General features: G+C 35.8%; 1 protein-coding gene across 7 annotated transcripts in view; it reads left to right on the forward strand.

Annotated features, from left to right (window-relative positions):
• Positions 1 to 21,597, forward strand: part of HIPK3 (homeodomain interacting protein kinase 3) — a 111,684-nt gene extending 90,087 nt beyond the window's left edge. For 2 of the 7 annotated variants that reach the window (XM_019639511.1, XM_019639512.1), the window contains exons 4-17: positions 4,864 to 4,983; positions 5,617 to 5,703; positions 6,249 to 6,433; positions 7,265 to 7,424; positions 8,335 to 8,458; positions 12,666 to 12,787; positions 13,047 to 13,174; positions 13,268 to 13,429; positions 13,587 to 13,649; positions 13,951 to 14,247; positions 14,556 to 14,696; positions 16,187 to 16,422; positions 16,707 to 16,834; positions 17,678 to 21,597. In XM_019639511.1, coding sequence (XP_019495056.1) covers positions 4,864 to 4,983; positions 5,617 to 5,703; positions 6,249 to 6,433; positions 7,265 to 7,424; positions 8,335 to 8,458; positions 12,666 to 12,787; positions 13,047 to 13,174; positions 13,268 to 13,429; positions 13,587 to 13,649; positions 13,951 to 14,247; positions 14,556 to 14,696; positions 16,187 to 16,422; positions 16,707 to 16,834; positions 17,678 to 18,154 — 2,430 coding nt within the window. In that variant the 3' untranslated portion in view covers positions 18,155 to 21,597. The remainder of the gene's footprint in view (positions 1 to 4,863; positions 4,984 to 5,616; positions 5,704 to 6,248; positions 6,434 to 7,264; positions 7,425 to 8,334; positions 8,459 to 12,665; positions 12,788 to 13,046; positions 13,175 to 13,267; positions 13,430 to 13,586; positions 13,650 to 13,950; positions 14,248 to 14,555; positions 14,697 to 16,186; positions 16,423 to 16,706; positions 16,835 to 17,677) is intronic. The other 5 variants (XM_019639513.1, XM_019639514.1, XM_019639516.1 and 2 more) reach the window with 3 other exon arrangements.
• The last annotated feature ends 4,012 nt before the right edge of the window (positions 21,598 to 25,609 follow it).

Consider the following 25,609-nt stretch of genomic DNA (forward strand, 5'->3'; position numbering starts at 1 on the left):
TAACAATGAAAATACATCCTGCATATCAGATATTTACATTACGATTCATAACAGTAGCAAAATTACAGTTACAGAGTAGCAACGAAAATAATTTTATGGTTGAGGGTCACCAAAACATGAGGAACTGTATTAAGGGGTTGCGGCATTAGGAAGGTTGAGACCCACTGCCCTATGAGGTACATGCTACCATTGCCCCTGTTTTACAAATGAGGAGACTATAGTGTTGATATGTCTTATATCTAACCTTTATTTAACCTTCTAATGCAGTATGGTTTTTTCCCAAAGAGGTGAAAAAGAATTAACAGTAGACCTATAATTATATTCTTAAAAGCCAAATTTGAGTCAGTAGGAAAAAATACTCAGATTATTTTAATTCTTCATTAGGGGGTTTGTGTTCCAGCCCTTTAATCATCTTTCATCTCTTAAAGCCTTTCCAAGGCAATTTCCTCTTTGAATTTTAGATTATACAATGAGACTCTGACCATGTTGAGAATTTGTCACGTTATATTTTCTCATACATGTATTTCATTTCAGTTTGTATACAAATATATTTAGTGTGTATGTTTAGAGAAGGCTGACCTGCGAATTGGTACTGTGCTTGCATCCCTTCCTGTCTTAATTGTAGATGTACTGTCTTATTAGTGTTATCTGTACTGGATTTAACTTATATTTACCAGGGAAATATAAAAAATATTCTAGGGAATTAAATATTTTTTATGGATGGATGGACAGATAGTATTTACTCAGTAAATGTTTATTGTTCTTGCAAAATGTTTTTTGGAGTTTAGATAGAATGTTATCCAGAACAGCTAAAAGTGAATGTATATTCAAATTATTACACTTGGTTAATTTCAAATTATATCTTAATAAAGTTCACTATTTCAACTTGGGTGGTGATGGGGATCTTTAAAGGATCCTGTTCTGTCAGGCATTCAAGTTGTAAAGAGACATACTCAAGGTGGCTTAAGCAAGAGTTCTTTTATTTTTGTGTGGATTATCAAAAAAATCCAAGCATGGAGCTACGGCATGATTGGGTTTTGTGAAATCTGGAGTGGGAGGTGCTTTTGGATTCAAGGCGGTACTAGAGGAATTAGCAGACATTGGTAGAACGTCACTCTGGTGCTTTATCAAGTCAAGGGTGACTTCGCTGCTCTTCAGGTGCTTTTATCTGTTCTGATTCTAACTTGCTACCCAGAATTTCTGTTCACTCCTAACTTTAATTAGGCTAACATGGCCATCAAAGTTCAGCTCTACCATATCACTCTTCAGCTCATCCCCAAACAGTAATTGGTATTTGTTAATTTACATTCCTGATATTTAAATCTGATTTGCTTAGATTATTTGTAGTTGAATTCACAAGGCAAATTTATGAATTAATTGCTTCTGAGTCATATTCCCACCCTTCACCCACTGGGGACAGGGGAGGTAAAGGGTGGTGGGTCCTTTCATATATTAGAGGTTACACATGGAACAGTTTCTCTTCAAAAGACTGGGCAGGCATTATGACCTAAAATAAACTTAGAAGTTCATTTGACACTTTTTGTTTTGTTTTTTTTTCAGTTGTCATACCAACTTCTTAGCTATTAATACATTAATTGCTGTATTCTCTGTGCTCTCTTAGTACTTCGTTTTCTTTTTCATAATGACAGTTCCTAGTTTAATTGCAGAATATGTGCTTAAATATTCTATTGAATTAAATAAATACTTTTGAAGATTGACATCGTATTTTATTCATTTGCATATTTTTAGGATCTGACACATAATAAATGTTTTGTGTGTTTGTTGAAACTGAATTGTTGAATGCCTTTCCTACCATCTAAGAGACTGTGTAGCATCTAGGTACTGTATTCTTAATACCATTCGCTTCCATTTTCCGTTTCCATGAAACAAGGAAATCAGCCACTTGGGGGTTGTGGGGTGAGGGGAAGACACCACCCTTTAATGAAATGAGACTCATTTGTAAGGTGGAGATTTTAGTTAACATTTCATGTAAAATTCGGGGTACAAATATGGATAAACAAAATCTATTGTCAAGAGGCTCACAGTCTAGTGCGGAAAACAGACATATTAAAAATAATTGTAATAATAGTGTTATAAATGCATTAAAATTGTTATGTTCTAGGTGTGATGGTAGTACAGAGGAAAGTGATCACCTCTCTTTGGGATGGTTAGGCATAGCTTTACAGAAGAGAAGTTCTTGAATTGAGTCTTGAAAAAGGAATAGTAAAAGTTTGTCACATGGATTTGGTGAAGTAGGGGAGGATGCACAGGACAACTGATAAGTAGGCGTTAGAGGGCAATCTAGGAAAGAGAAACTAGCCCATGAGAGTTTAGCGTGGTTCGAGATGGGGCAAGATACGCGGGCGTGTAAGAGCAGGGGAGAAGTAAAGCTGGAGGGCCTGCACGCCATGATTAGAGGTCTAGAATCAGTCCTATCGGCAGTAATTTTATACAGGGGAGTAACGATCAGATTTGCATTTTGCCAAAATTGCGGTTAGCAGTGTGAATAATGAACTTTGGGTGAGTAGATGGGGTCATTAGGGAAGCAGGTATACTATTGGGTTGTTGGAAAAGTTATGACACATTTTTGCACCGAAAAACAGAAAAGTACGTCATGACTTTCCCGACAACCCAATAGTTAGGAGGCTTGTGAAATTATATAACTCAGAATTGAGGAAGACCTGAAATAGGGATGGAGAGGAGGGACAGTAATGAAAAATACTAATGAGGTACAATCATTAGGGTCTTGGATGTTTGGGAGAGGGTGATGAGGGAGAGGTGCTTGTCTGGCGTAAGTTTCAGGCTTTGATTTGAGTATTTGGTATTGACATTCATTAAAAAGAGAACGACAGGAGGATTAACAGATTTAAGGGAAAATCAGTTTAGGGTATGTTCTCTTTGAGGTACCTATAGGCCATTGGGTGGAGAGTTTCAGTAAGCAATTAGATCTGTAGCTCCAGAGTTAGAGATAAATATTTACATACAGATTTAGTGATAAAACTGTGGGCACTTGGGGCTTATAGAGGGAAAAAAGACAGATGTAACACCAGGACACAATGTCATGTAAAGAACAAATGGAGGAAGGCAATTAAAAGTGTCAAAAAGTAGAAAGAGAACCAGAAAAAAATGATATTGTGGAAATGGAAGGAACAGAGGTTTTAAGTAAAAAGAGAATAACCAATAATATCACAGTAAAATAAGGATTAACATGTGACTATTAGATGTGTCAGCTATTAACAGGCTATTACTTCCCTTAGCATCATATCATGGGAGTGACAGTAAAATTCAGATTGCTGTGTGTTGAGGTGAGAATGGGAAGTAGAGTATAGGCTACTATTTTAAGACTTTTTGTTTTAAAATTTTTATAAGAGTTTATTTGAGCCAAACTAATGACACATGCCAGGAAGCAAGATCTCAGATGCTCCCTTAAGACTCTTAACTGTGAAAAGTTTTAAATAGTTAAGGGCAATTTTTCTTTTGAGGATAGAAGACATTAAACATTTTTGTAGATTGAAGTGAAAGATCTCATAGAGAGAGAGGAAGAAGAAATGGAAGATGTAGGAGAGGATGGGTTAATTGATAGAGTAGAGTCCTTGAGGTTTTAAAAAAAGGACCTGTGTTCTCAAACACAGTTGAGAGGAGTTAAGCCTCTGTTTATTCCCTTGTGCTGCCCAGTCATTAAGTTGGGGAACAGATATTTGAGAGCCTTCTGTGTATCAGACATTGTCATGGGTGTATAAGTAAATAAACAAAACAAAGTCCTTCTCTTCATGGAACTTACATTGTAATGGAGAGGGGGGTAATAAAATAGAAAGTAAACATACAGAATATCAGTTGTCAAAAAGCACGGTGGAGAAAAATATGACAGAGTAAGGAAGGTAAGGGCTCCTGGGGTACTGACAAGGGGAGAGCTCATTGTTACTCATTGGTCGGTCATGGAAGGCCTCATGAATAAGGCGATATCTGAGCTGAGAGCTGAAGGAAGTGAAAGATGAGCCGCACAGATGCCTGGGCAAAAGTGTTCCAAGCCGAAGGATGTTAAGCTCAGAGGCCCCGAGGCTGGAACTTTTCAGTCTTTTCCTGAGAGTGTTCATCTGTACCTGTGCCTTTTCCTCTTCTGACTCAGCCATGGGCCCACCCCCGTGCTCCCACAGTCAAAATTCACCAAATCTGTATCAATCTAAGTTTCTCTTAAATCCACTCCTTCTTCTTTATCCCTACTCAGTCTCTCAATTCAGGCCCCCCTCATCTGTCTGGCCTCATCTTGTCGCCATTCTTAGCTATTACGTTAAAAATGTAACTTGTCAATTTCCTGCCTGTATTTCTTCTGTTGTTTCCCATTATTACCTCCTGGAGTAAAATCCCGCTTTTTAACCTACAAATTCTTTGCTCTTCTAGTTCAATTTCATCTCTTGCCGTTTTTCCGTAGTTAACCTCTATGCTTCTAGTCTTTGAATGTGTGGGCATTTTTCCTTGATTTTCCATATTTACTCATAACCTTAACATAAATCATAATAGATCAGGTTTTCCCCACCCCTCAAGGACTAACAAACTGTTATTTGTTCTTTAAAACCCAACTTGAGCATCATGTCTTCTGGAACTTCATGTGACTACAATTATTTCAGGTATCCCTTCTCGGTCTTTGCATAAAGCATGCATTTATTATGGTACTTACTTTATAATATTGCATTATAATTGTTTACTTGTGTGTTCCCCACTAGACTGTGAATTTTTTGAGAGCACAGGTTATATCATTTAATTATTGACGTAATATCTAGCATAGTGACTGATACATAATAGGGGTTCAGTTAATATCTATTGCATGAAAGATTAAACTCTCCTGTTTTGTAAATTATTTTCCAGATTCGATACATTTCTCAGACTCAAGGTTTACCAGGAGAACAGTTGTTAAATGTGGGTACAAAATCCACAAGATTTTTTTGCAGAGAAACAGATATTTCTCATTCTGGATGGAGATTAAAGGTAATTCATTAATAAAAATATTTTAAAAACATTTTTCTAAGATGCCTCACGTGTGTGGATAATACCCTCTATGCTCATTTTTATTTTATTGCATTTCTTCTTTTGAATTTTCATTTTTGACACCCCCCCATTTTTTTTTTTTTTAATGAGGAAAGTCCCTTTTCAATGACTTAGCTCGTTCTCTGACCTGGCAACATAATTATTAACTCATGTTAAATGGTTTTTAAAATTTTATGTGCATAATTACTTTGGTGTTGTATGTTTTATCTTTTCTACCCAGTTCTACATTATTAAGCCTTATAGGACAGGGACTGAATCTAACCACTTATTACATAACCCAACTACCTAATTTATTCCTGGATCTTTGGGGAATAAATAAATCCTCAATGATTAACTTTATAGTTATTTTGTTTAAATAGTTTGTTATGTAATTTTTTTTTTACCTGAACCAAGCTCGCCTCATTTTTTTTTATACTTTTAAAAATTACATTTATGTTAGTTACCCTTTTGAAACTACTACTTGCCTTATAATATTCAATATATTAGACTACGTGTGCCAGAATTAAAGAAATAAAGAATTTACATATGGTGGATAATAATATATTCTTTCCTCTCTTTGAAATATTCAATAAGACACTAGAAGAGCATGAGGCAGAGACAGGAATGAAGTCTAAAGAAGCCAGAAAGTACATATTCAACAATCTGGACGATATAGTGCATGTGAGTACCAGTCACATTTGTCAATCTTATGTGTTTACGGTGGTGGATTTGATTGCCAAGAATGCCAAGACATAGTAATCATTTTCTAAAAGACTAGAATGCTTGCTGTTTTAAAGCTTTTCAAAGGAAATTGATTCTAAGGTTTCAATCTTTCAGGAACTAAATTGCATTTGGCTATAGTAAATATTTAATTTACACTGTCCTGTTTTTTAGCAAAAGGCATTTTCTTTAAAAGGGAAAATCCTAGCAAACAAATTTCTTTTCCTTTATACTTCAATAGAAATGGCTATTTGTTTAGTGAAAAAAAATTGGTTTCCTGCTTTGAATGCTATTTGATACTTCAAAACATTTTGAGGATTTTTTAAATTCAATTGTTCTTTTTTGTTTCAAAATACTTGTAGTTCACTGTTCTTTGTGTGTTGTGGTAATTTTTTGTGTAGTTTTTTTTTTTTTTGATTGTGAAACTTGAGTATATCCTATGGCATTTTATTTATTTATTTATTTATTTATTAATTATTTAATGACTTGAATTTTTTATTTTGCAGGTGAACACAGTGATGGATTTGGAAGGAAGTGATCTTTTGGCTGAGAAAGCAGATAGAAGAGAATTCGTTAGTCTGTTGAAGAAAATGTTGCTGATTGATGCAGATTTAAGAATTACTCCAGCTGAGACTTTGAACCATCCTTTTGTTAATATGAAACATCTTCTAGATTTCCCTCATAGCAGCCAGTATGTTACTTTAACATCTTTTAAAACAATTGTGGAGAAATAATAGTACTAAGTCTATAGAAATCAGTGTGTTAGAAAAATGATTCAATTTCTTTATTAAATATAAGTAACTGAGTTAAAAGAGGTTAAGCTAAGTTGGTCAAGTTCATATAGGCTAGTAAATGGCAGGGTATAACTAGAAAGCAAATCTGAATTCCTTTCCAGTGTTCTTTTTCCAAAATTCCATATTGAAAATGACCAAGTGATTTTGTTTTTACATGACATTCTTACCTTAATGACCAGACATAAATATACTAAAGGGAAATGTTAACAGGCTGAAGGGAATAAAGTAAATGACTTAAAACAGCATCTTTTAATATTTTTAAAAGACCGAATGAAGATAGTATAGGGACAAACTAATATCCATTATTGTGGATTATCCTTAAAATTGGTATTTTTATAAAGTCCAACTACTGTCTTCACCTTTCATTACCACTTGAAAATGTCTCCATACTTGGTACCATTAAGTTAGGGATGTGGAGATTTAGAAATTTAGGAAAAATTATTTAGGGTAAGGGATCATAAAATTGTAGAAAAAATGCTGATTATTGTTTTGATGTAAGAAAAATATTGCAGATATAAGCTATACTTTTATTTGCTTTAAAATTCAGTCTTTTACTGTAGGATTTCCTTGTAGAAACAGTATTGGAAATAAGCAGATTAAGTGCAAATCATGGAATCTTTGTTTTGGAAATAATTTTTTAATTAATGTACATTCATTTTAAACTAAACATTTAAAATAATATTATAATTTATTTATTTATTTATTTTTTTGGTGTGTTTTTTTTTCAGTGTCAAGTCCTGTTTTCATATTATGGATATTTGTAAGTCCCATCCAAATTCATGTGATACAAATAATCACAATAAAACGTCACTTTTAAGACCAGTTGCTTCAAGCAGTACTGCTAATCTGACAGCAAATTTTACTAAAATTGGCACATTAAGAAGTCAGGTAAGAATTTAATAATTTCTACTCCTTTTTTTATTATGATTGCTCATTTTGCCTTTGAAGTATACGGAAGTCTCATGTCAGCAATTAGACATTACAGGGCTGGCGAGGTCTTACTATGGCTATTCTGTTAACTCTGTAATATTTCATGGTAACAATTGGAACATATGCACCCCAATTCATTTTTCCTTTCACCTTTCTTTCTTTCAACACCCTCTACCTGTCCTCCTGTGCCACAGCTCTACAAAAAGTAAAGTTCAGTAAAATTAATTTCTGGACCTGTTTTTATCATAGAATTATGATTTTAAGAAATGTGTTTGAATTCTTTTTTTTTTTTTAAGATTTTATTGGGGAATTGCGGGAGGGGAACAGTGTTGGGAAATTGGGGAAGCGGACCGGCCAAGTTGTTGTTCTTCAGTCTTCATTGTGGAGGGTGCCAGTCGCCATCTGGCTTCCTGTCGGCAGCTCGTGGCCTCTAAGCTCAAGGTGCTGTGTTCAATCTTAGTTGCAGGTGGGCATAGCCACCATCCCATGTGGGAGTCGAACCAGCAGCCTTGTTGTTAAGAGCGCATGCTCTATCCACTGAGCCATCCGGGCTGCAGCTTAGCTCAAGGTGCCAAGTTCAGTCTTAGTTGTGAGTGGGCATAGCCCACCATCAAACAAAAAAAATCTTGTTGTTACACCAGCTGAGTCATGCTGCCACCTGTTGGCAGCTCAGCTACAGCTCAGCTTGGGCGCAGCGTCTCTGGCCTATGTGGGAATTGAACTGGCGGCCCTGTTGCTCAGAGCTCGCGCTCTTAAGCCCACTCTTAACCAACTGAGCCGTTTGGCCGGCCCTGAATTCTATTTATAAAGCATGTGTGTAGCAGTTAGAAGACTGCTGTGTATAATGCCTGTACATTGTTCATTTCAGGCTTTAACCACATCTGCTCATTCAGTTGTGCACCATGGAATTCCTCTGCAGGCTGGAACTGCTCATTTTGGTTGTGGTGATGCTTTTCAGCAGACACTGATTATCTGTCCCCCAGCTATTCAAGGTATTTTTTCATTTAAATTACATTTTGAATTATTTTAAAACAAAGTTAGGCATCTGTTAATTAAGTATGTGGTATTGTGTTTGCTACATTTAGTGCTACATTTGAATTTAATTTAGGTTGGTCAGTAGCCTTTAGACCAGTGACGTTAATTTCTTGACTAAAGCTCCACAGTGATCACCATTAACAAGATGGGTCATATGACAGTTATATTTCCTGTAGAGTCTAGCATGATAAAATACCTTAGTAGAAATTAATGAGCCTGAAAAGCTATGGACTGTCCTGTACTGGTATCACTGCTCCACGTGTTCAGGTAAGTACATATTGTCTATCCTTACTCAACATGAAAGTGACGGAGAGTTCACTTTAAATTTTGGTCATAGGAGTTGTGTCTCAAAATGTTATAGTCTTGTTCTTTACTATAGCTCAGGTTAAAGAAAAAAAAGGATTGATATTTAACTAAATTGGATTATGTCCCTTACTCAGTAAAAATAACAATTAAATCCTCAAGTTTGATGGGTGGCAGAATACCTTTGAAGAGGCCATAAATGCTCAAACAGGAATTTCTTAGCGGTTCTTGGAGGGTGATAGTAGCCCGCTTTGGGACAGGAAGAGCCAGAATAAAACCTACTTCCTGTGTCCTTTCCTAGCATTTTGTCTTTGCTAAGCTTTAACATCTAGTTGTATGTTAAAGCAAGAGGTTAATTACAAATGAGGCCCTATATAACTCTTTGAAACGTGGTGGTAATACTGTATAGATGGCGTAAGTGAAAAAAGTTGGTGCTAAGTCAGGATACCTGGCATACAGTTCTGTTTCTGCTGTGTGCTGTATTATCCCAGACATTTTTGTTAACCTGTTACAGCCTTGGCCATTTCTAGCTTTCATATTTGTGGATTCTGAAAGTTATTTAAATTTTTTAATTTGATTTAAGGACTTGAGCAATATTTGAAAAAAAATTATTTTAATATCTCCCACAGCACCCAGAATATGTTTGTTGACTTGATTGGCTGATAATAAGAGATGTGGAAACATGTCAGCTCTTTAGCCACTTTTGTTCTACCAGGGTAGCTTTACTTTTATCTTTTTTATATATTAGGTTTTCATATAAGGTTTCATTGAGAGAAAGGTTTGTATCACTAAAAATAGAAAAACAACATCTTAGATGATTGATTGTCATGATGAAATAGTGGCCCAATAGTGTTCTGTAAGTATCTGTGACAGTAACCCTGGCTGGTCTCTAATAAAAATACCCACAGCATTATATTGTCAGCACTCTTAAAAATGCTGTTGTGTTTGTTTTTCTCAACTGTTTATTATAAAAATTTTAAACATATTGAAAAGTTCAAAGAATAACATAAAAATGCATTCTACCCTTGAGTCAACAAAAGTTAACATTTTGCAATATTGCTCTATCTCCCTATCTATCTGTGTGCCTGTCTGTCTGTCTATCCATCCATCCATATACCATCTGCTAGTAAGTGGTAGACATTTTACTTCTAAATACTTAAGCATGCAAAACTGATTTTTTTTTCTAATCAGTTGTCGTTTAAGTGGTGTCTTGACAAATACATTTTTCACTTAGATGAGTTTCTAATCTCTACTAAAAAATAGATTCTTAGGTCCTGATAATCTCTCCCACATACCAAAATCAGTTTGGTTTATTTCATCAAGATTTGGAATATCAGTTTTTTTCAGAACCTGCCTTCTGTTTGTAGCAAAAACTTAAGAGGCTTATGAGACACATTTTAGAACATGGCTAAGCATCGTTCTTAAAACATTCAGTGTGGTTAGACAAATCTTTTTTCTTTTTATGTGGCTTATAATTGGTAAAAGGTTAGTAACCTTTCTGTGCATATGTTAGCAACTATATGAGTGGTTCACAATAAGGATAACAAAGAAAAAGAGATAGTCTCAGACTCATCAACCCATTAAAATGTCAAGGACAATATTTTTGAATTAGAATTAATAGGGAGACGAAGCAAAATATTTGTGAGCTTATGTAACAGCTATACGTACAACAGAAGGACAGAAGGCAGGCCATATAAATGTTGTTTCATTGTTTCTTAGTATAGTGTCTGCTTAGAAATGAAAGCTTCCCCTGTAATTTATTTTAACATTTCTGTAGAAAATTCCAATGTTGGTCTTTTTACCCCTTTCCCTCATAATGTGCCAATCCATTTCGAAGAAACATTTTAAAATGATTATTGGGCAACTATTGAGTAGCAGTTATGGTACCAGTATAGTTTTTATTTTAAAATAAATTATTATGCCTATTCCCCTTCACTTTAATTTTTTTACTTTGGGGCTATAATGTTTAGGTTTGTCATGCATTTCATAAAATTAAAATATTATGGATTTAATATATAATTATAGATAGGTGGATGCTATATCCATATTATTGTGCATTTTTCAAGTATAAAAAGACTTAGCCAAGCTTTTATTTAACAAATCTGAGTTTAGGTTGTATATATTAAACAAGCATTTAACATTATATGGCAGTCTAAAAAGTTAGTTATTCATCCCCTCTGGATGGAAATCACTATTTTAGAATCAAATGCATTCCAGCAAAATTTTCCTTTGTTGTGCTAAAACAGTCTTTAAGTTTTTTGTGCCCTGCTTTCCAGGTATTAAAGCAAATCTAATCAAACAAAGATAAAGTTTTAGTTAGTGTAATAATTATAATAGAAAATTGAGATCTTAACCCTCTTTTGAATTTGATTAAAAAAAAATTAGACCTCATGAGGAGAGAATAGTAGAATTCTTCTCATCTTAAGACATTGATTATGAGGAAAATTTAACAGCAACATGATTTTTGTTGGAATTTGAGAATTTGCTCTGTCCATCCTTGTCAAAGTGAATTCTGCTTTTTTCTCTGATGAGATTGTCTATTGCTGCAATATATCTACATTGCCTGGGTGTGCTTATATTCCATTTCTTAGAGAATTTGCTGATCAAGACATGATTTTTGGAAGGGGTAAGAAGGTCAGTTTTAAAAAATAATCTGTAGATCTTTGTTAAACTTAATTCTTATCTAGTTCTTTAGGTGGAGCTCAGAGGATAGAACACCTGGAAGTAGGATAAATACCTCTATGAAGAAAATAAACACAGCAAAATTAACATCCTCCTTAGGATTAACACTTAAAATATAAATCTGTGCAATAAAAATGGTAAAATTATTTTTCAATAGGATAAGAAAAGCAGTATTTTTTTTCTATGGCTGATGAGAGACACCCAAGATCACTTTCATTCAAAAACTGATTATATTAAATAATCTGCCAGCCTGTATTGAAAGTAACTGCTACAATAGACTGGAATTATGAAGTAGTGAATTTATTCTAGTAACTGAGCTTTCTGATCTTGGCAATGTCCCTAAAATCTTGTTAGTCAAAGCTCTAATTTGGGGTGATAAGACTTTTAATATTTACAAAGTCCTGTTGCAATGTATGACAGAAATATTGACATTAACAGGATTAACATGGCTGATAATCCTGCTTTCTAATTTTCCTAGCGGGTAAGCAAAATGAAACGTGTTTGTCCTGGAGTTCCAGCAGCTCTCAATTGACAACACTAGTAAATTCAGCCTCATTGACCAAAGCTTAGTTATATCATCATATTAGGCAGAAAAGTTTATTTTTTGCTTTTCCTTTGGAGGTCGAAATAAGTGTGCCATCCTGAATTTTCTTGAATCATGTAAACCATCATAGCCTTTGAAGTGTGAAGTTGTGATACATTGTCTCTTTGGTGCCAAGAGTGTTAAGACCCTCTTGCAGTTTTAAAGAAGAAAATACGAAGCACAGCTAAAAGTTTGTGTGGCAGGATGAACCTGCTAGAGAATGAGGATATTGTCAGATTTACCTTTCCATGTCCTTTATCATAGTGGCAGAGCTATTTGAAAAGAAAAATAAAGCTACCATAGTAAACGTTAAAACTAATGGGAAGTCTCAAGAAAAATAAATGATTCAACTTTGTGGAATGCATTTTAAAACAGTAGAAAGAGGAGCTTTATACCATTTTGGAATCATGTACCACAAGGTAGAAAGTACCTCACTTTCCTGATAGATTCCTTTGTTAGTGTTATGAAAATTTTACGTAGGGGATGGTTTTAAAATCCTAATAAAAATTTTGGCAATTCTTTAAAAGCATTTTAAAAGTTAACTTAGAGAAAGATTTTTTTTCTTTTATTTGAGAACTATCTTTTCTATTTCACAGGTATTCCTGCAACGCATGGAAAGCCCACTAGTTATTCTATAAGGGTAGATAATACAGTTCCACTTGTAACTCAGGCCCCAGCTGTGCAGCCCCTACAGATTCGCCCAGGAGTTCTTTCTCAGGTTGGCAATAATTCATTATTTTTGCATATGTGCTCTTCTTATACTCAAGTAGGGGTTCTGATCCATTTGTAACATATCAGCCTGTGATGTTGAGAAATAATGAAAATGGCCTGGATGGGAATTTGATCCTTTGTAGATTACCGACATTAACTTTTATAATTATTAGGTAATTGTTACTTTAATGTATTTTTTATTTTTAAGATGTAGTAATGACGAATCAGTTGTAACTTAATTAGTTTTTCTTTTGTTTTTGGTGCAGCAGACATGGTCTGGTAGATCACAGCAGATGCTGGTACCTGCCTGGCAACAGGTAGCACCCATGGCCCCTGCTGCTACTACACTAACTTCTGAGGGTGTGGCTGGTTCCCAGAGGCTTGGAGACTGGGGGTGAGTTACAAACAAAAGCAATTCTTTGTGAAGAGTTTGCAAAATTGATCTTGGTAAAGAAAAATGTTCAATTTTTCTCAATTTTCTCCCTAGGAAAATGATTTCACACAGCAATCATTATAGTTCAGTGATGCCGCAACCTCTTCTAACCAATCAAATCACATTATCGGCCCCTCAGCCAATTAGTGTGGGCATTGCACATGTTGTCTGGCCTCAGCCTGCCACTACCAAGAAAAACAAACTGTGCCAGAACAGGTTGGTATTGATATTTTAACTTTCCTCTGTATTTTGAGAATTAATCTTTAAGATAAATTTTGCATGTACACTAAAGGGTCACTCTGTTGTATTCAAAATGACCTCTTTGATTAGCTTTGTTACAAACACTAAGCCAGCTCCCTTCTCAATTTCTCAGAGGTATTTTGGTAAAACTAATGGAATGGGAGCCAGGAAGAGAGGAAATAAATGCTTTCAGTTGGTAAGATTGTCTTTATTGCCCTTTTGATTTATTATCTACCTATAATTTTAGACAATTTTAGACACACAGATATCACATTTACCAAAAAATGACCATTCGAATGTATGTAAATGCAATCTACACTGATATTTCTAGAGATAATATTTTATATTTCACAAAACTTATGATCTGTATGGTAGTGTTATATACATGATCTTGAACCAGGTGAAGGTTTGCATTGTTCATTTTAACAAGATATCTTAGAAAAATGTCATGTACGTATTTTGATTATAGAAATGACACATTATTCCTTTGATTGCAGGAGTAATGCATTGCAGAATACCAATATCCCACATTCAGCATTTGTTTCTCCAAAGATAGTAAACGGGAAAGATGTTGAGGAAGTAAGTTGTATAGAAACACAGGACAATCATAACTCAGAAGGAGAGGCAAGAAGTTGTTGTGAAACGTCTGTCAGGCAGGACTCTGATTCATCAGTTTCAGACAAACAGCGGCAAACCATCATCATCGCTGACTCTCCAAGTCCAGCAGTGAGTGTGATCACTATTAGCAGTGACACTGATGAGGAAGAGACGTCACAGAGACATTCTCTCAGAGAGTAAGTGCCTAAAGCAGTTCACAGTTATGCTGCATCCTTAAATAATAATGATGGCGCCCTCTGGTGTGATTTAAAAAAAAAAACTTTTTGTGACTTACTCCTTGTTTGTCAGTGTCCTTTGGAGTAAACTTCCTAAATGGTATTTAGCCATGATGATTACAGCGTTTTTCTTGTATTTATAAGCTTTGGGTTTTTTCCCATGTAGGTCACTCTTAACTGTTTTATATCTTTAATGAAATAAATTTTGGGCTACTTGGGGAGTATCTTCTCATTTTTCACCCATGTCTTTTTCTTCCCTCTTTTACTAGGTGTAAAGGTAGTCTAGACTGTGAAGCTTGCCAGAGCACTTTGAATATCGACCGGATGTGTTCCTTAAGTAGCCCTGATAGTACTCTGAGCACCAGCTCCTCAGGGCAGTCCAGCCCAGCCCCTTGCAAGAGACCGAACAGGTAACGGAGTTTCATTACTAGTATACAATAAATATTAAATTTATTTAATCCACCAAATAAGCCTCTGATTTCTTTTGCTGTTTAAATAAGTACCTGCCAGTTTACCACAGTGGCTTCTCTCTGGAACATAATTTTGAACTAGGTTGCTTTTCCTAAAGGTAGGTTTTAAGTAAAATTTTCTTTATTGTTACAGAACAGATCTAAATGAAAAGTTTAGGTTCTAGTAAATGATTCTTAAAGAATCATTCCTGTTTGAAAGGGTGAAAAGGCCACATTCTCAACTTTAGTTTCAGACTGCTGTTGTAACAAATTTGGAATAAGAACATACACTTTAGCAAAATAAACAAGGAATGTTTTATATAATGAAGTGATGACACATTGTCAGTAGAACATCCGCTGTGATTTTTTCCTCTCACTGGTGATTGATTAGCATGGTTTTGTCCATATTTCCTGCCTACCCTTTCTTTGGCCAGGGACATGCATGCTATTGAAGTACTGAGCTTCTAACCAGCATGACATCCTAACACATTAAGAGATGAGCTACAAAAATTTCTCTGAAATACATTTGATTTTAGCTTCTAGAATTTTTTTATAGAGAAAACAAAATTTGAATAAATTTCAGGTCTTAATTTTATATATTTGTCTTCTGTCTTTCCTTGGACAGGAAATACGGTATTGAATACCTATAACCAAAGCTCTGGGGAAAATGCAAAGAAATTTTAACAGATCTTCTTATAAATTGTTTATAATGTGGTTTAGAAGTTGGTATTATACACACATATACATAAATATTCATACCTATGGAAAAAATATAAATGTATATAAATATATAAATAAAAGTATATAATTAAAATACACATACAAAAAGAGGTGCTTCAAATTGTTAAGTATGAAATGAGTGATTAAAACAGACAATAAATAAATGCTGTAGAAATCCCAAGGAGAGAGATTGTCAGGGCCCAAGAGGGTCGAGAAGAGAAGAGAAGTGATGGGACTCTGGCTAGGCTTCAGAGACATGGGAAAGACATTTCACATAACTGAGTAGTTAAAGGGACCCAAATTACCACCAAATGAATGTATCCTAATATTAGACTTTAATCTGAAATATCAAGTCACATGCTTATATGTTTATACATTTCACTTAAATTGCCCAGTAGAATGCTTCTTTTGTAGTGTCTTGATGACATTTTTTGGAATTTGTAAAGTGGGATTGTATGAACTGCTACTAAGGATCAAGTGGGAAAGGAAAGGAGAGGAAGGGATATGCCATCCATAAGGGCCAAAAGGATGTTCCTAAACAGGACAGAATTAGGGTTAGCAGTCTGAAGAGTGGATTAATGTGAGTCTAGAAAGTCTATGAAAAATGGTATGGACAAGGAAGGAGTCATATGAAATAACTGAATAAGATTGTCATCAACTTGCCAGAGCCTGGATATTAGTTAACTTTAGATTTAATGTTGAAAACATACTATAAAAATATTTTCTTGTAGTATGTCAGATGAAGAGCAGGAAAGTGGTTGTGATACTGTGGATGGCTCTCCAACATCAGACTCTTCAGGACATGACAGTCCATTTGCAGAGAACAGTTTTGTGGAGGACACGCATCAAAACACAGAACTGGTAACCTCTGCCAATACAGAAACCAAACCAGCTGTCTGTACTGTTGTGGTGCCACCGATGGGAATAGAAAATGGATTAAATGCCGACGAGCATATGGCAAACACAGGTAAACTGAGTCCTTCCTCCCTGTTGTCCCTTCAAAGGTCTTAATTTAGGAACATCAGAGAACAGCACTGCCAAAAGTCACCTCTGAATTTCCAACTTGATCCTGCCAAATCTATTGTACACTAGTAATCTCATATTACCCAGCGATTGGAAATCATGAGTTCTCTTTTCTTTATTTAATTTTAAGGTTCTCAAATCACTGTTGTGTAAAATATCTAAAGACCTTTCTAATTTTTATATGAGAAGGAAAAAGCATTAACTCTTTAATATTTTGTTCCTTGCCAGATTCTATATGCCAGCCATTAGTAAAAGGACGATCTGCTTCTGGAAGAATAAACCAGCCTTCCACGGTGGGTAATCGTCAGCAAAAATTGACATCAGCATTCCAGCAGCAGCATTTGAATTTCAGTCAGGTACGTTTGTGAGTTTCTAAGTCTTTGGGATTCAAATTCAGCAGTTTTTCACTTGGGGGAAAAGAGATTCTGAAACTATGCAATCTTAATAAATTTTACCCTTTTCATTATTCCAAGTGACTAAAGAGTTATTGGATACTCTAATAATAGGATAATTAAGCAGATTATTCATAGAACTTGAATTCTTCAGAAAAATTAAGCTCTTAGATTCTCTTAAATATATTTTTAGTGTGTTTATTTTCTTAGACCCTTTAAATCAGAATGCACACTAATGGATCAATGGCTACATGTCTTATGTGTGAGTAGTGGTGATGGTGAGCGATGCCTATTGAGTACTTTCCATCTATTCACTTGGCTTGGCTATGGTTTTCACGGGCAGTAGAGCAGACCTGTGTCTGAATCCTGGTTTTCCCATGTATTATGTTTATTATCTTGGCCAGGTCTCTTCAATAAATCGGGACCACAGTTAATGGAAATAATAACTGTATCATGGGGTGGTTTTGGAATTAAATAATGTGTATGTAAAATGTTAGGCTTATATATGATAAGTGTCCCACTAATGGTAGGTATTGGTAGTAGTTGGGTAGTGATATTGCTAGCAGCAGTAGTGGCAATGTTAAATATTGTAATAATATGTACTAATAAATATTAAAATGTTAATACTAATATATAAAAATCATTATTTTTTATCTCTTCTCTATTTATACTTAGTACAATCTATTATAAGACCTGAGAGATCATCTATGGGTTATCAGTTACAGAGTTTATTGTAATTTCCCTCTTTCTTTTCAATTTATAAAACATGTATTTAGTGTTTTTTGCTCGTTTGATTGTTTTGGATAGGTTCAGCACTTCGGATCTGGGCATCAAGAGTGGAATGGAAACTTCGGACATCGAAGACAGCAAGCTTATCTCCCTACTAGTGTTACCAGTAATCCATTTACTCTTTCTCATGGAAGTCCCAACCACACAGCTGTGCATGCCCATCTGGCTGGAAGCACGCACCTCGGAGGACAGCCTGCTCTCCTTCCATACCCGTCATCAGCTACCCTCAGTAGTGCTGCACCAGTGGCCCACCTCTTAGCCTCTCCGTGTACCTCAAGACCTATGTTACAGCATCCAACTTACAATATCTCCCATCCCAGTGGTATAGTGCACCAGGTCCCAGTGGGCATAAACCCCCGTCTGTTACCATCCCCAACCATTCATCAGACTCAGTACAAACCAATCTTCCCACCGCATTCTTACATTGCAGCATCACCTGCATATACTGGATTTCCATTGAGTCCAACAAAACTCAGCCAGTATCCATATATGTGAAAATTCAAAAAGAGTATATTGAGGAAGCTCAATGATAGAAACATTTGATTAAAAATAAAAACATGGTATTTAATAAATATTAGCCATGGCACAAGAAAATTATTTTTGAATCATGTAGACTTGGGTGCAATTTAAACAACTTTGAGCTTTAAAAAAACTCACTTTTAATGTGTTTTGCACATTTGGTATAACTTGTCTTTGGTCATGTTATCTTCTTATGTAGTAACTCTAGACAGGTGACTTATGGGAGCAGAAGTCCAGTTTTGCTCCTGCTATTTTTTATAAAATTGCCTTCTAACTAGTGCAAGACACGTCCACATTTGGGAAGCCATTCAGTGTACAGACTTAGAGCAACAGATGCACATATGTCAGAATTACAAGTGAATTGTATTATCTGTGTCTTAGTGTATAAATGTTGGGTCACTTACCTAAGAAATTGAGCTATTGTTCTTTACATTTGCATGTGTCTTTGCATGGGCAAAATGTTGCCTAGACTTTGCTCTTAAATGTTGTTCTAATAATCTCAGCTGCATTGTAAACCGTTCCCACACATAGTGCCTTAAATATTTGAGGTTGTTAATGTTATTGCCTATATATAAATGTTGAGGACTGCAGCACTTAAAATCCAGACCTACTCTTTAGTTTTCTTTCGATAGAGTAATGTTCATTTTTGGTTTTATGTGGTATGATTTCAGGTCGTAGCTGTTTTTTCCTTGCTAAGAGGGCAGCATGTTTGCTATAGCTGAATTCTGCTGTCTGATTTTTCAGAATGATCTAGCTTCAAGAAAAGCAAGCAGTTAGTAGTGCTTAAGAAAACTTGATTCAGTATCTAATGGATAGTTGATATCTGTCACAACACAGCATTTTATATACTGTTAAGTAAAACTGCAATACAATCTAAGTTTATTTTGGGAGTGTTTGCTGTATAATTGGATTTAATAAAATGTTTAGAGGTGCAGTAGGCATGACTTTGAGTAGATAATGAAAGAAAATGCAAATTGCTCATTGATTCATGATGTGGTTTCATCTTAGCTTGGGCAATCCATGCAGTATTTAATAAATAGTAGCAGAATATTTACTATTGAAGCTTGAAAAGATGTGAGTTATTTGTGTGCAATTTTCATTTATGCATGTGAGAGGGTTTTTTTAAAAGTATTTTTACATTGTAGTACTTGTTTTGCTTGTTGGTGGTGTTTGCTTATTTAATACATTCCGTCAGGGACAGAAATTACATGCTTTTCTTCCTAGGAAGTGTGTCTTGGGTCTTTTCTTTCTTTTTTTGGTGGTGGTGATGTTTAAATGAAGTTGCTTTTACAGCACCAAAGACTTAATCATCCATTTCCTATATAAAAGGTAGCTACTTTTTGCATAGACCTCAAGTATATTGTAGTGTAGAGGTGGAATTTAAGGAAAGGTATTAAACAGGCTGTGTTTTAGCTTATGGGCAAGTAATAAATTGTATCATTTATCTTGAATGTATCATAGATAAGCTGCTATATAACGATTGCCACTTCAGATAGCTGTGAAATTAGGTGATTAACTAGTTGTTATTTAGCCTTCTAATTTCTGTATAAGTCTAATTACATGAAATAGAAGTTGGGGTTTTGATTTTTTACTTTGCTTTTCTGTTTGGAGTGTCATTGTAACTACTGTATTGTAAATGATGGAAAATAATTGCATATGTTATTTTGGGGTGTGTTAATTGCATCAGTATTTTATCTCAATGTTTGTGCTCATCACTGCATATAAAAAAACTTGGATGTATCAATGTAACTTAATTTTTTATTTTCATACTGGCATTGTAGACACTTGAGAAAGCTGTATCTTGCAGGCTTGACTTAACTTTTTTTCCTTAAAAATCTGGAATATAATCTTACAGCATTTACTGGAATAAACAGTACAAAGCATTTGGGTGTAAAACTCTTCAAATGTTTTGGATTTATAGCATTTCTTTGGTAAATGAATTGCATACCACTAGTACAGCATTGACAATAAGCTAATAATGGATAAACTTTTCTTTACTCCATTAACACAAGCAGTGTTTTATTTAATAATCATCAATGAAATAAATGTGCCTGAAATTGATTTTAAAAATTACAGTATTAGATCATAAAATAAAAACCAGCAGTACATTTTTAGTCACACTGAAAATGAAGGACTTAATTTTCCCCACAAGTTTCAGTGTTTTTAGTAATCAATTCTATGCATTTTATATAAATAGAAATATATATATATATATATATTACACATGGAAAAGGAATAGCCTAAGATTAATTTAAAAGATTATTTACAGATCGCGAATTTATGGAGTCACTATTTAAGTAAACTTGCTGCCCTCCACAGCCTTTTACTTTTATTTATATGGTCCAGCAGATGACTGGTATCTGCTCACTTCTTGGAAATGAATCAATGCTGGCGGTGGATGTTTCAGAAACAAGTGCAAAGGATAGATTGGTATTTGTGCCACAACAGGTACAAAACTGGCACAGTTTGCTTTTTGTTCAGGGCCATGTTTACTCCCCTGAAATGTCCTATTTTCTGTATTTCAGTTCCAAGACTGAGATGGTCATGTTAAATGGACAGTAAATGGTAAACTTCATTGTTTCCACAATATAATAGTAATGTTTGATAAAGGCATACCACAATTAAGTACGTTGCTCTTAACTGATTCGAATCATGGGCTTTTTATGTGTTTAAAAAGAAAAAATTTCAAAATCCTGCTAACATCAAAGCATATTGAAAAAAAAATCTGGATTTATACCCTCTTCAAAGCCATTTTTACCAGTTTTCTTTGGTTTTAATGCTGTCTTAAATAAAACACTGCATGAATTTCAAGTTGCATATTTGCATACTATTTTATTTTTTTTATTTGCATACTATTTTAATTTGCAAATTATTTTTTATCAAATATCCTGATATTTAGTTTTCTTTTTCTTCAGGGTGTTTAACTAAATATGTTACTGTAGTAGCAAAACCTTTTCATTTTGAAAATCTCTACTACTAATTTTAAAACTTGGTTTGTGTTAAGTAAAAGTTAAATCATACACTGCAAGGTGTAGGAGGATTTGTTTTAACGAACCTAATGATAGATTTGATTACTAAGTTTGAACTGTTAACTGTTTAACAATTTTAGACTTGTGGCTTTCTTTCTTTGGTTTGTTTGTTTTTTGCTTTTATTTCTATGCTACACTAGTTTGCCATGTAGCAATTGCACTGTGCAATATTTCAATAAGGACTGGGAAACTTTTTATGGATGTAATGTCTATTACGGTTTGCGGTAGTATTTCTCTCTAGTTCTCAGTGATTTAAATGTGACCAAGCCTTCTGTACTTTGTCACAAAAAGCGGGTTTTCCAGGTGACTATTTTGGTGAGTGTCAAAATAAGAATTTATGGTGTATTACTGTCGATTCACTTTGAATTAAAATATATATATTGCAGCAAACAGCTTGTTGACTTTTTTTTCCCCACTACTGCTTACAGGAAAAGGTTAAGTAGCATTGAGTACTAACTTATGTCATCTCATTTAATTCTCAAAACCATCTGTGAAATAGGTATTATTGTCTTCATTATATAAATAAGGAAATAGGCTCAAAACAGCTAAGTAAGTTGCCCAAAGTCACACTGCTAGGAAATGGTGAATCTGGGATATGAACCAGATTATTTAACTGTAATTAATCTCCTTTTCACCAGTTTTTTTTTTTTTTTAAGATTTTATTGGGGAATCGGGAAGGGGAACAGAAAAGTTGCTGTTGTTTTGTTCTTCAGTCTGGTTGTGGAGGATGTTGCTTCACTGGCCCAAGCTGGCACCATCATTGCACTCTTCCCAGGTGAGGCAGATCAGTTGCCGGCTGGACGGCCGCTCACAGCAGCTGCTGGCCGTTCACGCTGGCTGCTGGCTACATACAGTAGCCCATGGCAACCCACTGCCACGGGGGCTGCAGCCTACGCCGTCGCCAGCGACTCACGGCAGCCCAGCTCCAGGTTGAGCTGTTGTTCAGCATCTTAGCTGTGGAGAGCAGTGTCACTGGCCCTCATATGTGGGATCTGAACCGGGGCCCTCTGATCCCAAGCCAGTTCTTAACCAATGTGCCACTCGGCCGGCCCTTCACCAGTTCTTTTAAAGTTGGAGGCAGTGTGCCAGAGGTACTGGAAACACTGGTTAACTGTGGCCCATTTCATTTGAATATTACTTTCTTTTTAAATTTTTTTAAAAAGATTTTATTGGGGAATTGGGGGAGGGGAACCGCGTTGGGGAATTGGGGAAGGGGAACAGACAAGTTGCTGTTTTTGTTCTTCAGTCTAGTTGTGGAGGACGTCGCTTCACTGGCCCATGTTGGTATTGTGATCATTGCGCTCTTCCCGGCTGAGGCAGACTGGTTGCTGGCCATTGTGCGGCTGCTCACGGCACGCTGCCAGCCACTCACGGTAGCTTATGGCAGCGCACTGCAACCCCACTGCAGCCTACTGCCATTGCCAGCGACTCCAGGTCGAGCTGTTGTTCACCATCTTAGCTGTGGAGGGCAGCGTCACTGGCCCATGTGGGATCCGAACCAGCGGCCCTGCTGCTCAGAGCTCACACTCCCAAACCAACTCTTAACCAATGAGCCACTCAGCCGGCCCTGAATATTTATTGAATATGAGGTGTGATAAAAAAATATGGTGAATGTTTAAATAAAAATTTATTACAGTAAAAGACATATTGCCATTAATCCCCCTCAAAATACTTCGTCTCACTTCGAACACTCTTATCCCATCGTCCTTGCCACTTTCTGAAGCAGTTCTGGAAGTCCTCTTTCGTGAGTGTCTTTAGTTGCGCTGTCGTGGCTGCCTCGATGTCCTGAATCGATTCAAAACGTTTACCTTTCATGGTCATTCTGACTTTGGGGAAGAGCCAGAAGTCTCACGGTGCCAGATCCAGTGAATAAGGTGGATGAGGACACACTAATGTTTTTACTTGACAGAAATTGCCGTACCAGAAGTGATGTGTGACACGGATTGTTGTCATGATGGAGGATGAAGTAAAGACACAAAAGAGGACTTCCACAGCTGCTTCAGAAAGTGGCAAGAACGATGGGATAAATGTGTTCAAAGCGAGGGGGAGTATGTTGAGTGAGCTTAATGGCAATCGTGTCTTTTACTGTAGTAAATTTTTAAAATTTAAAGATTTGCTGTATTTTTTTATCACACTCCATGTTTTTGAGGTAAATATTTCTATCCAGTATTCATGGATGAAGAATAGGAAATTCAAGTGAATTTTTAAGATATAAAACATGAGACTTCAAAAAAATGTGGTAATAGGCCAATTTAGGTTATGTCTTCAAATACCCCCTCAGACTTCAAGGTTCTAACTTTAGAGGAACATCAGAAAGAAAGTCTTGGGGGGAGCACTCCACCAGAACACACCAGGGAGAATGTATATGCTCAATCTCAGTAAACTTTAAAGTATAACATATATACTCTGGTGTCTGGCCTCTTTTGGTCAACATTTTATTTGTAAGATGCATCTGTGTTGTGTGTAGTTGGGGTTCGTTCATTTATCTCATTGCTGTATAGTATGCCTTTGTGTGCATACGTAATTTATCTGTTTTGTTGACGGACCTTTGAGTTGTTCCCGCTTTTTGGCTATTATGAATAGTGCAACTATGAACATTTTTTTTTCTTAAACTTTATTGGGGAACAATGTGTTTTTTTGGGGAACAATGTGTTTTTTCCAGGACCCATCAGCTCCAAGTCAAGTTGTCCTTTAATCTTAGTTGTGGAGGGTGCAGCTCAGTTCCAAGTCCAGTTGCCATTTTCAGTCTAGTTGCGGGGGACTCAGCCCACCATCCCATGCAGGAGTCAAGCTGGCAACCCTGTTGCTCAGAGCACGCGCTCTAACCAACTGAACCATCTGGCCGCCCCAGAACATTTTTGTTCATATGTTTTGGTGAACGCATATGTACATTTCCTGTGGGTATATATCTAGGGTCATAGGGTATACATATGTTTCGCATTATTAGATAACTGCAAACAGTACTCCAATGTGATTAAATTAATTTACACTCACCAGCAGTGTATTAGAGTTCCGTTACACTACATACTCACATTTTTTGTTCCACTTTAGTCATTCTTGGGAGCTTTTTTAAAGTAATGAGTTGTTTTAAAGTAATGTGCACATTTTTATTTAGCCCAAAGCACTGATCCTACATATAAATGAAATCCAGGTTTTGCAATTTGCTTGAAAGTAAATTGGGTCTTGAGAATACCAAGAAGTATTCAGCTATTTAAGTGGATCTAGGAATATAAAATATTTTTTTTCTAAAGAAATGACCTTTAAGCAACACATATAAACCATTCAGCTAGTACCTAGCACGGTGTCTGGCACATAGTGGGTATGTCATGAGTCATTCAATGATATTTATGAATATCTACCATGTTCCAAACACTATATGCTGGGCATGTATCAGTGGACAAAGAAGTTTCTTTTGCTCTTATGGATCTTACCTTGTGGGAGGGAAAGATTTAAAGTACGTTCAGTTAGGGTAAATGGAATGAAGAAAATGGAGACTACTGATTGAAGAGGGCATGTGAGGGAATGCCTCAATGAGAGGGTGACATTTGAGTTGTGACAGAAAATGCTAGTCAGCCACCCAGTGGAAAGTATGCCTGGCAGCAGAGGAAGCAGCAAGTGCAAAGGCCCTAAGTCAGGAAAGAGCTTTTAACATGGGCAAATATAAGTGGACTGTGAGGGCAGAGAAGCCTGTGAATGGGGAGCAGGCGCTAGAAGATATAATTACAGGGGTGGGCATGCAGGCCTTCTGCCAAAGAAAGGAGTCTAGATTCAATTCCATATATTACGGAAACCGTGGGGTGATTTTCCGCAGGTAAACAATATATGACCTTGCTTTCACGGGAGATGACTGCAGAGCCAGAGTGGAAGCTGGAAGACCACATAGGTTGCTGAAAGGAGTCCAGATGAAAGATGATGGATGCCAGTTCTTTGTCAAGATGTTTGTATTGGGAATATTTTCTTCCAGTTTCTGACTTGTCTTTATTTTTTCTATATTTTTTTCAATACTTTATATTAATTTCAGGTGTACAGCATAATGGTTAGATATTTATGTAATTTAAGAAGTGATCCCCCTAATTAGTACCCACCTGGCACTATACATAGTTATTACCATATTATTGACTACATTCTCTATGCTATATTTACATCCCCATGAGTATATTGTAACTACCAATTTGTACTTCTTAATACCTTCACATTTTTTATCTTGCCCCCCCAAACCCCTCCCATCTATTGCCCAAATAAATCTAGTATCCATCTGACACCATACATAGTTATAATATTACTGACTATATTCCTTATGCTATAACCTACATCCCCATGACTACTTTGTAACAACCAATTTGTACTTCTTAATCCCTGCTTTTTACACCAGCACCCCCAAACCCCTTCTCATCAGGGCAAC

This window comes from Hipposideros armiger, unplaced genomic scaffold, assembly GCF_001890085.2.
Source record: "Hipposideros armiger isolate ML-2016 unplaced genomic scaffold, ASM189008v1 scaffold_44, whole genome shotgun sequence".
NCBI lineage: Eukaryota > Metazoa > Chordata > Mammalia > Chiroptera > Hipposideridae > Hipposideros > Hipposideros armiger.